General features: G+C 40.5%; 1 protein-coding gene across 2 annotated transcripts in view; it reads right to left on the bottom strand.

Moving 5' to 3' along the window:
- The window catches only part of LOC126299141 (metaxin-2), a 49,282-nt gene extending 46,888 nt beyond the window's left edge, over window positions 1–2,394 (bottom strand). The window contains exon 1 of one of the 2 annotated variants that reach the window (XM_049990909.1): window positions 2,307–2,394. Coding sequence is in view for 1 of the 2 variants with exons in the window: in XM_049990908.1 (XP_049846865.1) it covers window positions 2,196–2,241 (46 nt within the window). In the remaining variant the exon portion in view is untranslated. Of the gene's footprint in view, window positions 1–2,195 lie in introns of both variants that reach the window. The other variant, XM_049990908.1, reaches the window with a different exon arrangement.
- Between the last annotated feature and the right edge of the window lie 10,807 nt (window positions 2,395–13,201).

Here is a 13,201-nt window from a genome sequence, read left to right as displayed (position 1 = left end):
AATTCAAACACACTAAAATGACGAAAGGCCAATACTGATAGGATGAAGAAGTTTCAGGAAGATATGAGCCTCTATATGCTTTTTAAAGGGTCAAATGACATCACCATGATGATAATTACCCAATTTAAGATACTAATGTGGTTGCAGACTGAAAACCACAAATAAACATATTGCACATCCAAGAAACTAGTAGAGACAACGGTAGTACTAGACATAACCAGAATTATCCCAATACTTAAATATCATAGTTTGTAATAGCATACGTAAAACAAATGAAAATGCATATGCTGGCAGTGAAAGTTAAAATTTTTTAACATTTTGACAGCACAAATCAAAACATTTACATATAATCTAGTTCTTTAATATTGGCAGGTGACTCTTTTCTTGTCTCACATAATAGAACTTCACCTGAAGTGGATTTATTGTCAGTTATTAAAATTCAGTTGTTTCACAGCAGTAATACTGAGTGAAATATTAGATAATAATTTTTAAAATTAAAACAGGTAATTGCGAGTCTAGTGTACAACGCAACTTTATGTGTATCCTTTTAATCATGAAGCAATAATGTGTGTAGACGGAGTCAGAGATCTTTTAATTTGTACATTTTCAGTCCTATGTTTTGTTTACAATATGTAATATTTTTAGATGCTGATGTGTTGTATACTAGACCTGTACAGGTCTAGTAGAGATGTTCTACTGAGCGAATGACGTATTGCATTGTCTTTTACACTACATCAATATACATGTTTATTTCTTTTAACTATCTTTTCCATTATTACATGGTGGCAAACAGAGCTGTAGCATAGCCTATCAAGGTTAGGTTGGGAGGTGAAGTTTCATTGTGAACTGAAATCCTGCAAAGCACATCACAATGTATTATACATGAAGCATACTGCATAGCTACATTTACATCCCCGATGAATACTAGTGTGCAATCGGGCGCAGTGGGTAGCACAATGGACTCACATTCGAGAGGACAATGTTCAAATTCCTCTCCAGCCATCCAGATTTAGTTTTCCCATGGCTTCTGTAAATCAATCCAGCCAATTGTCAGGATTTTTCCTTTGCAAAGGGCATAGCTGACTTCATTCCCTGTCCTTCCACAATCAGAGCTATTCCTGCATTTCTAATGTCCGCACTGTCAATGGGACAACTCATCTTCGTTCCTTTCTCCGATCAAAACCCCCCTTTTACCCCACTGTAGTTTGTCATGTCTTGAATATATAGGAAGATATTTTGCTAAATTTTTTGTGTCCATAGTGACGTCAACCACTGGTCGTTTCCGCTTGAATCATCACAATGTTAATGACTTCAACAGTCTACCGGAGCGTGTAATGCATTGTTAACTATTGTGGTCTAGAAACCAACAACGAAAGTGGGGTATTCTGTAAGAATCAAAATTCAAGCATATTTTATAGGACAGGACATAACAGTTCAAAGGGAAGCATCGGTACGTGTGGCCAATATATACGTTAATACTATTATTACTATAAATGTGACTTTGTTTGGAAACTGCAATGTAAAATTTGTAATAACTTCCCATTACAAACTTTATATCATCATTCTTAGCATAAAGACGTTTGTTTCTCTTCTAATATCATCTCACACAACGTAGCTATTAAGTAACTGGGCTATTTCTTCTAGCAAGTCGTTTCATTCAACCGCACATCTTTTATTAGCCTGCCTTTTCATCGCACACAAGTTGTCATTACGTACTTATTTCATATATCCATTTCGAATCAAATGCCACTTCTTTCAACGCGGCCTCAGATGTTGCCTGACAATATCCTGTTCACCGACAACCTAAGGATTGTTTTTACAACACATGGTGCCGTACATTGTCACTAAAACCCAAAACGTCGTTTTTGTATAATATTTGTTACAAAACAACGGCAGAGACCGGTGTGAGTTTCATCAATAAAGAGAAAAAAATATGGTAAACCAAGGGAGAAAAATAGGTTTTAACAATACTCGAGCGATCTGTTGAATCTGTCACACAAATCACAATGAGTTACAAACGGCACGTAACAGTTACATTATCACACAGACGCGAAACACCGGTAACTGCAGAAATTGAACCATGAAAACATAAACACAGCCCCTACAGTAATAACGCAGGCAAACACCGTCATAATTACGAAGTCACCACTGAGTTTTCACCAAGTAATAAAAAATGCTACACAGCGCTGCAGTACCTCCCATTTCCACAAACATGTAGTCTGGCATTATTCTTCCTGGCATTTTGCCCTACGGCCCGTGTTTATAAATGTCTTGCAGACTAAAACGTAAACAAATTAGTAACCTACAGCAAACATATCAACAGTGCAGCCAACGTTATTTCATGTGTCAGTAAGCGTTTCGACCATGGAGGTTAGTAACGTCTGTGGTTACGACTCACGGTTTCGGCTGGGGTTTCGACTGTACCATATAGTTCCGACCACAGTCTGTGGTTCCGACAAAGGAGGTCGATCATTCTAACCACCTTGATTTCGACAGGCATAAAAAGCTGACACAAGCGTCGCTCCATCATCTCCTTCAGAGGACAATAAGTGTTTCCACAAGGGCATCCGATTCCCTACTGGCACAGTATTAAAGATGCGGTCAACAGAAAGAGATCGAGCTAGAGTAAATGTAATTATGGAGATTTTAGCTCAAGAATTTATAGAAACGTCAACGTTATGGTCCCATAAGTGTCAGGTGCGAAATTAGATTTCTCAGATATATCAATTGGGACACTAAAAACTCTAGAGAAAAGCACAAAGTGTCTGTCGAAAAATAAATGAAAGAGTAAACCTACTTCTGAATTATTTTTGAGGTATATTTCTTGCTTGATGCGGGACTCAGATATATGCCTACGAGATAACACGACAGCTCGCGTTCAGTTAGGAGTAACATTGATATATTTGGCAACTGGAGAGCTGTAGTATGCTTGCTGTATTCTTACAAGCATAATTACTAAGTTTTTGGAGGGAAATTCGGGCTCCTATTTACACTACCCTGCATGTACATTGGAATGTAAGGACCTTGCATCAACAGTTCCACATGGTTTTCTGTTTTTAGAGTACTTCAGCGTTCTGAGAGCTCACAGATGCTGTAAACATAACACTTATGGACTACGTGAACATTACTGTTGACTACTTGCATACTTTCAATACTTGATGTCTTCCTTGAGGGTGATGGCCTCTTTCAGTGGGATAACTGTCTATGTCACAAGACCAGAATCGTACTGATGTGGGTTGAGGAGCATGGTAGTGAACTCTTATTGATATCATGGCCACAAAATTCACCTGATCTGAAACCAATGGAACACATCTAGATCGCACAAATCACTAGCCCGTAATTTACGGGTATTGCGTGACACATGGATAGACATCTGGTGTCACATACCTTCAAAAACTTAGAAACGGAGTTGTCGAAACCATACCATGCCGAATCACTACTGTATTGTGCCCCAAAGGTAGGCCAATATCCTATCATACAGGTGGCCATGATATTTTGGTTTATCAGCATTTACTACAGAATAAATATCATTTGGCAACATTCGAGTAATTGAAGAAATATTCAGCAATCAAAAATATGTATTTCACTCACCTGTACAAATACACTAACTTAGGAATAAGGCTTGACAAAACTCTTGTAATTAAGTTGTGCTTGCGAAATTTATTTTAGTCCTGCAGTGTTATGTACTATGTGACAGGTCAATGTGTCAGAATAACATACATGAATGGCTTAGATGGTATTTTAGATACTAATATTTTATGTACTCTAATCGAACTGTGAAAATAATAAACTAAAGAAAAAATCTAGTAAAGCTGCTACAATGATTAAATAGTGTGTGTGTTGTTCTTTTCTGATTTCTCTGTCTAATTGTGACAATTTGCGTTCAGTGTGATGATTTCTTATCGATAGACACTCTTTCCACCCATCCTTTTCTCTCTCTGTCACCCACACACACCCCACACGTAATTATTCCCTATGCCTTACAAACAAATAGTGTAGCTTACTATTGCGACTGTCTTAAAATAAGCAGAGTAGTTTAAAAATCTGCATACAAGAGAAGAAATGGCTCAGAATATTGAGTAAAATCTTCTCTGTAGATGAACATAGCTTTGAATGTGTACATATTCAACTGGTTGACTGATACATATTCTCACACTGCCAAATTGATCTATCTATTTTCTTGTATACAGACGTGGTCACACAGTCACAGAAAATAGCCCTACTAAATGAAGGAAAGGTTACATTGTTTTTCAACAAATAAAGCGCCTCCTACTAGTATAGTTAGCTCTTCTAGGACTCTCCAACGAAAAATAACTGTTCCTCATTTCATACACTGATATATACGAGGGTTGGAACTTTAATACTGGCAACTATTTATTTACAGCTCATACAAAATAGATATGTGTTTCAAAGTTTTACTGACCTTCAAAGTAGTCATCAGCATTGCGCCGCAGGTGACAAGAGCCATTGGCGAGTGCTCTTAATGAATGATTGTAGGTGTCGGGCGCGGGTATTTGACTTTCAGATGAATCGCCTGTTGATGATAAGAAAGTTGGCGACACAAAATGATTCAAGGTTTAGTTAAGTTGCCAATCAGGTAGCCCAGTTAAGAACAGTGGCATCTAGTATTCACTGAAGTCTGGTTTTAGAGGGAAAATGCTAACTGTAACAATAAATGGCTATAATGAAGCGAAAGTCTCGTGTAAGACAATGAAATCAGTTTAATGATTCGTGCATTATTCCGTGTTAGGACAAGGTAGAAGGAAGAAATCTACGAGATAGAGAGAAACGAAAATGTAACAGCAGGGACATTATACATGGCGACTCATTGAACGGACTTCGACCTTATTGCAGTCTTCAGAGACAGTCGATGCAGATAAACAAAATTATTTCGGTATGTGGCAACATAGCAGCTCACCGTTTCCATGCAAATGGCGTTGAATATGAATGTGATAATTAGCTGTAAACTGTGAACTTTATGAAGGAACAATTTAATTGCTTTAGACTACAGACCTCGTAGTAATATTAACAGTTAGTGACACTGTGATATAATTCTATTAAAGTCGTCATACTTTTCATAAATCCTAGAACGATTCCAACCAATCGATCTGTCTCAATCGATCGTTTCAGATGAAAGCGCTTTGTTGACCATTGCGTAAATTCCGCGTAATAAAATTTGGCTCTGATGTAATATAAATACGAGTTTGCACTGAGTTTAACAACATGCTTCTGTATGCAAAAGTGTTTCATCAAGTCTTCAAGGTGTTTGCAACTGTGTTCGTCCTTTAGGGCCCTGTTTACACTAGTGACAAATACTTATTCACATTATCTGTATGCAGAACTGGTAGCAAATATCGCACATTTTGCATTCGCATCAAGAGGATGAATTGATGATATGTGATGCTGCATTAATAATACTTGAGCAGACAGACTAAGTAGTCAGTATTAGTGACAAAACGTTGTATAAAAAACGTGGGGGAATGACAAGTTGTGTAAGCTAAATTTGGAAGGTAGTTCTAACTTTCATAACTTTGCTAGGATATCACTGTCTGATTTTGTAATTGTAACGAATATGACAGGGCCAGTTGTTTCAAAGAAAGACGCAAAATTTAAAAAAAAGCAACTCATCTGAAGCATAGACTTGTTGTTTCTCCTCGGATTCTGGCAACAGGAGATTCCTATTAAAGCCTTGCATATTTATTCTAAATTTCAAAGCCAGCTATGTTTCTAACATACTGTCCATTCAAATGAATGTGACCACCTGCAGAGGTACAGGCAGATAGTGAGATTCTGAAAGGTTGCAACAGGGATGTGGAGCCATGCTGACTCCATTACCATGACCTGCTGTGCTAGGTTTCACAGCTGAGAATCCATGGCACAGACAGCCCAATCTATCTGGTCCCACAGATTCTCGACTGGGTTTATATTCAGGGAGTTTGGTGGCCATGGGAACATCATAAATTCATGCTAGTGTTCTTCGAAACACACACTAACACTGAGAGTTGGGCGACACATTGCATTGTCCGGAAGGTAGATAACATTATGCTGAGGAAAAACAAACTGTTTATAGGGATGGACATGGTCCCCAAGGATAAATGAATACTTGTATTGATCCATTCTGCCTATTAGAATGACGAGATCATGAAAGGAATGCCCTTCAGGCTGAACCTTTCTGACAGTTGTTGCGTGGTGTCTGTTTTCAAACGTTTCTGCCACACAAACCAACGGCCATCTGTCCGACGCATTCGCGATGACGACGGTTCAATCCCACGTCCGGACATCCTGATTTAGGTTTTCCGTGATTTCCCTAAATCGCTCCAGGCAAATGCTGTGATGGTTCCTTTGAAAGGGCACAGCCGACTTCCTTCCCCTTCATTCCCTGATCCGTTATGAGACCCATGACCTCGCTGTCTGGTCTCCTTCCCCAAAGAACCCAACCCATCTGTCCGATGAGGCATAAAACGTGATTCATCTTAAAAGGCCGTCTGTCGCCACTCAGTGAACGCCTAGTTACGGTACTGGCGTGCCAATTTCAGCCTTTGTCGTCGATGGACAGCAGTCACCATGAGTGCATGAACCAAGTACGTTCTACAGAGGCCCAAACGGTACAATGTTCGTTGGACACTCGTTGAGGAGACGCAGTTAGCTCGTTGGTTCAAATGTGTGGTCAGTTGCACAACAGTTACATGTCTATTCGCCCATACACATCTCTGCAGCCGTTGGTCACTCTTCAAATCTATATCTTATCGTGCACCACAGTTGCATCGGCACCAGTTTTGGATAGTGTCATTTTTCCATACACACTACAGCTTAATCACACAGCCACAGAAACAGTTTACTACCTTAGCCATTTTGGACATGCTTCCATCCTTGGGTCAAAGGCAATGATTATGTCCATTTGAATGTCAGAATAATCACTCAATTTCCACATTATGACAACGACTGCACTGTTTTCCACATTCCCCTGACATGTTTTATATACCCTCCACTGGTGGTCCTACCACCTGCAATCTGTGAGCAGTTATTGCACACTGATACTGAACATATATGGTGGGCACATTGATGTGACTGGACAGTGTAGTTTCTGCAATTTGTGAAGCTTTGATTAAAGTATTGAAGGATTATGTAATGGTAATGCAGCTTTATTAACAATATTGAAGTATATATTTTATTGATCACTGATATGTAGATTAAAGCTACACCAAATCATCATCATTTTCGAGAAACAGAACTTCTTCCACTTCACTACTAGTGCTAAGCCCCATAACAATTTTCTGTAGTGGGTTCTGCTTTATGTTAGTATTTTTATAATACACTCCTGGAAATTGAAATAAGAACACCGTGAATTCATTGTCCCAGGAAGGGGAAACTTTATTGACACATTCCTAGGGTCAGATACATCACATGATCACACTGACAGAACCACAGGCACATAGACACAGGCAACAGAGCATGCACAATGTCGGCACTAGTACAGTGTATATCCACCTTTCGCAGCAATGCAGGCTGCTATTCTCCCATGGAGACGATCGTAGAGATGCTGGATGTAGTCCTGTGGAACGGCTTGCCATGCCATTTCCACCTGGCGCCTCAGTTCGACCAGCGTTCGTGCTGGACGTGCAGACCGCGTGAGACGACGCTTCATCCAGTCCCAAACATGCTCAATGGGGGACAGATCCGGAGATCTTGCTGGCCAGGGTAGTTGACTTACACCTTCTAGAGCACGTTGGGTGGCACGGGATACATGCGGACGTGCATTGTCCTGTTGGAACACCAAGTTCCCTTGCCGGTCTAGGAATGGTAGAACGATGGGTTCGATGACGGTTTGGATGTACCGTGCACTATTCAGTGTCCCCTCGACGATCACCAGAGGTGTACGGCCAGTGTAGGAGATCGCTCCCCACACCATGATGCCGGGTGTTGGCCCTGTGTGCCTCGGTCGTATGCAGTCCTGATTGTGGCGCTCACCTGCACGGCGCCAAACACGCATACGACCATCATTGGCACCAAGGCAGAAGCGACTCTCATCGCTGAAGACGACACGTCTCCATTCGTCCCTCCATTCACGCCTGTCGCGACACCACTGGAGGCGGGCTGCACGATGTTCGGGCGTGAGCGGAAGACGGCCTCACGCCCCACGTGTTGAGCAATTCGGCGGTACGTCCACCATGCCTCCCGTATGCCCACTATACGCCCTCGCTCAAAGTCCGTCAACTGCACATACGGTTCACGTCCACGCTGTTGTGGCATGCTACCAGTGTTAAAGACTGCGATGGAGCTCCGTATGCCACGGCAAACTGGCTGACACTGACGGCGGCGGTGCACAAATGCTGCGCAGCTAGTGCCATTCGACGGCCAACATCGCTGTTCCTGGTGTGTCCACTGCGCCGTGCGTGTGATCATTGCTTGTACAGCCCTCTCGCAGTGTCCGGAGCAAGTATGGTGGGTCTGACACACCGGTGTCAATGTGTTCTTTTTTCCATTTCCAGGAGTGTAGCTGCTACATACTTGCCCGAGATACTCCTCTGCCTCAAAGAGTGTGACAACTTCGAATGTCTGGTTTCTTGTCTATTCCATTTTGTGAAATGTAACAACATGTAATACAACACAACAGAACACAACACAACACGCAACATTGCACAAAGTAGGATAGAGCATAAACAAACACTAGCGTTGAATAACGTCATTTAGGGGTAACAGACCAGAAACAAAGTTTCCTGTGATCTATACTGACACAGCCACGCAACACTGTTCTTGTGTTTCGTGCATGTTGCAAACATTAGTAATAGCCACAAACAATGTTGCAGACATTGTTGCAGAAGCTACATCAAACTCAGTGTGAATGTGAAGTAAGAGTCACTTTCGATCACTCCACAAAATTGCTTGAAATTATCTATCCCTTTCAATACCAGTTGTTTCACTTATATTTAGTTTGTCAGTTTTCTTTGCGCAGTAAAACTTTTTGTGTTTGGTTTCGCTTTTAGAAATTATTGGCAACTTTACTGAAATGTTTTTTTTAAATGCCTTCTTGATGCCTTCAGCTGACACTATCTTTATTTTATGTACTATTGTACAATTTTGGCCTTAGGCCATTGTGAAGTATCTAAAACAAGCATTGTACATTGGATGCATTAGTGTCACTTTTGAACTTGACATATGAATAAGTCATATTCCAAGATATACGAGGGTAATCCCAAAAGTAAGGTCTCCTATTTTTTATAAGTATGTAGACCTGTTTGTTTCTGCATTGGTTTACAACATTTTACAGCTTGAACATTTAGCTACCGTATTTTTCGACATAATCACCACTTCTGTCGATGCATTTTTGTAGACGCTGTGGCAATTTTTGTATGCCCATGTCATATCAGCTCGCCGCCATGCTATTCAGAAAGTTATGAACCTCTTCTTTCACCTATTCGTCGGAGCTGAATCGCTTTCCGGCCAAATGGTCTTTTAATCTAGGAACAGGTTATACTCACTGGGGGCCAAGTCAGGACTATAGAGTGGGTGGGTGATTATGTTCCATTCAAACTGTTTGCAGGAGAGCAACGGTTTGCCGAGCGATGTGTGGACGAGCGTTATCATGGAGAATGTGTACGCCCTTGCTCAACATTCCTCTTCTCCGGTTCTGAATTGTCCATTTGAGTTTTTTCGGAGTCTCACAGTACCTGTCAGCGTTAATTGTGGTCCCAGCGATTCATTCCTGACGATGAAGTGAAAGAAGAGGTTTATAACTTTCTGAACAGCATGCCGGCGATCTGGTATGACATGGGCATACAAAAACTGCCACAGCGTCTACAAAAATGCATCAACAGAAATGGTGATTATATCGAAAAATAGCCAAATGTTCAAGCTGTAAACTGATGTGAACCATTGTAGAAATAAACACGTCTATGTACTTGTAAAAAATAGGAGACCTTACTTTTGGGATTACTCTCGTACTAAGAGGATTATAACTGACTTAATGGACAATCCTTTAATGGAATATTATGCCATATATGTCTTTGGTCCTGTGTAAGCATGTTATTATCATAAAATAAGTTATAAATGGCTTTTCGTTATTTCAGTATCACATTACTTTTGAGCAGTTGTTGTAAAGCTCTGATATACAAGGTCGCTGTTTTTAACGTACTTACACTAGGAAGATTATAATTATTTGATAGAAATTCGTTAATTAAGCTATGCAGATGTTTATTTTCAACTATCTTTAATCGCTGTTCAACACTGGTGTAAATATGAGGGTAATTCTAAGAGTAAGGACTGCAGAGTGCTGGGCCGCATGGAGGATTTTTGTGTGGCTGTTGGCCATAATGTTTTTTTCTTTTCTCCTTGCTCTCTCCACTCTCCATAGAAACTACCGTACATCCGCTGTAGCTTACAGTCTTTTCTGAGGTAGCCAGTTGTGTGGAAGTTCCTATTAGCTACTTATGCCAGGTGAAAGTTCATGCAGTTATTTGATATTTTAGTGTAAAAGGCGTTAAACCAATCGACAGTTGATGGAAATGTATGGAGAGTCGTGTATGGATGTCAAAAACGTCGACAAATAGTGCAGAGAATTTGCAGGTGGTCGTACTGAAATACTTGACGAGAAAAGTAGTGGGGGACCGCCAGTTACCGAAGAGACAATCGCAAAGGTTGAACAACTTGTGCTTCAAAATCGGCAGATCACTCTCGATGAGCTCTGCAATGTTTTTCCTGAGGTTTTACGAAGCACCATTCACCATAATTTGAAGTATTGAAATTTGTGAAGGTGTGCGCAAGATGGGTCCCAAGATTGCTGACAGAAGACCACAAACGGCAATGCATTGAAACTTCCCACCAAGTTCTTCAATGCTATGCAGATGAAAAGAACAACCTTTTGGATTCAATAGTCATGGGTGATGCAACCTCGGCTTTTCCACTTCACACCTGAGACCAAACAACAATCGTGTGAGTGGCAGCATTCCGATTTACCCAAGCCTCGAAAATTGAAAAGAACACAGTCTGCCGGTAAAGTCATGGCAACTGTGTTTTTTTGGATAGAAAGGGGATGTTGTTGGTCGACTTCATGGTTCCTGGGACAACAATAAATGCCGACAGGAATTGTCAGACGTCAAGAAAACCTCAGACAGGGATTCAGATGAAGATGAGGACTGTTGAGCAAGGGCATAAGCCTTCTCCATGACAATGTTAGCCCTCACATCACCCATCAAACCATGGGTCTTCTGCAACAGTTTGGATGGGACATTATCACCCATCTGTATCTGGACTTGTTTTCCAAGTTGAAAGAAGTCTTACCTGACAGTTGCTTCAGTGATGATGATGAGGTGAAAGATGAGGTCTGGGGCTTCTTCAATAGCATGGCGGCGGGCTGGTATGCCATGGGCATACAATAACTGCTACGTTTGCAAAAATGAATCTATAGAAATGGTAATTATGTGGAAAAATAGAAAAATGTTCAGACTTAAACATTATGTACAATTTATTGTAAATAAATGTTTCTTTTCGTTTTTAAAAATATTGTAGACCTTACTTTTGGGATTAAACTTGTATGACTGCACGTATTTGTACGAATTTATTAATATTAGGTATTTTGTGGTTGGTATCTTGCAACTGTGCAATAAAGGTGGATGGGGTATTGTCACTTATTGTTGTGTGTCCATTAAATTTGTGCTAACTTTCCATTCACACATATTGCATAAGTTACAGAAGGTAAAATCACGGATGCACTGGAAGACATTGAAATTTACATTCACATAAAAGATCAATCAGAGAGAGTTCTAAATGGACAAAAATAGGTGCAAAATGGATAATTCCTGGACAATTTTCTACCAGTTCTACGGTGGAACATTATAGGACCACGGAAGGAATAATACTTGGTAATAATAATTAATAAAGATGATTGTAATGCGAAAGATCATGCAACCAGAAAGCAGGCCACAAAACGTATTATACGATGTTTATGTTTTCAGTACTTTTTCATTAGAGTTCTGTGAGCATATATATCCCATTAACCATGGACCTTGCTGTTGGTGGGAAGGCTTGCGTGCCTCAATGGTACATATAGCCATACCGTAGGTGAAACCACAACATAGGGGAATCTGTTGAGAGGCCAGACAAATGTGTGGATCCTGAAAAGGGGCAGTAGCCTTTTCAGTAGCTGCAGGGGCAACAGTGTGGATGATTGACTGATCTGGCCCTGTAACACTAACCAAAACGGCCTTGCTGTTGTGGTACTGCGAACAGCTGAAAGCTACAGTCGTAATTTTTCCCGAGGGCATGCAGCTTTACTCTATGATTAAATGATGATGGCGTCCTCTTGGGTAAAATATTTCGGAGGTAAAATAGTCCCCCATTCGGATCTCCGGGCGGGGACTACTCAAGAGGATGTCATTATCAGGAGAAAGAGAACTGCCGTTCTACAGATCGGAGTGTAGAATGTCAGATCCCTTAATCGGACAGGTAGGTTAGAAAATTTAAAAAGGTAAATGGATAGGTTAAAGCTAGTTATAGTGGGAATTAGTGAAATTCGGTGGCAGGAGGAACAAGACTTTTGGTCAGGTCAATACAGGGTTATAAATACAAAATCAAATAGGGGTAATGCAGGAGTAGGTTTAATAATGAATACAAAAAATAGGAGTGCTACTACAAACAGCATAGTGAACGCATCATTGTGGCCAAGACAGACACGAAGCCAAAACCTACTACAGTAGTACAAGTTTATATGCCAACTAGCTCTGCAGATGATGAAGAAATTGATGAAATGTATGATGAGATGAAAAAAATTATTCAGGTAGTAAAGGGAGATGAAAATTTAATAGTCATGGGTAATTGGAATTCGGTATTAGGAAAAGGAAGAGAAGGAAATGTAGTAGGTGAATATGGATTGGGGCTAAGAAATGAAAGAGGAAGCCGCCTGGTAGAATTTTGCACAGAGCATAACTTAGTCATAGCTAACACTTGGTTTAAGAATCATGAAAGAAGGTTGTATACATGGAAGAACCCTGGAAATACTAATAGGTATCAGATAGATTATATAATGGTAAGACAGAGATTTAGGAACCAGGTTTTAAATTGTAAGACGTTTCCAGGGGCAGATGTGGACTCTGACCACAATCTATTGGTTATGACCTGTAGATTAAAACTGAAGAAACTGCAAAAAGGTGGGAATTTAAGGAGATGGGACCTGGATAAACTGAAAGAACCAGAGGTTGTACAGAGC

This window comes from Schistocerca gregaria, chromosome X (assembly GCF_023897955.1).
Source record: "Schistocerca gregaria isolate iqSchGreg1 chromosome X, iqSchGreg1.2, whole genome shotgun sequence".
In the NCBI taxonomy this organism is placed as follows: Eukaryota; Metazoa; Arthropoda; class Insecta; order Orthoptera; family Acrididae; genus Schistocerca; species Schistocerca gregaria.
The sequence above is the reverse complement of the archived record's forward strand: the minus strand, read 5'-3'. Positions and strand labels throughout refer to the sequence as shown.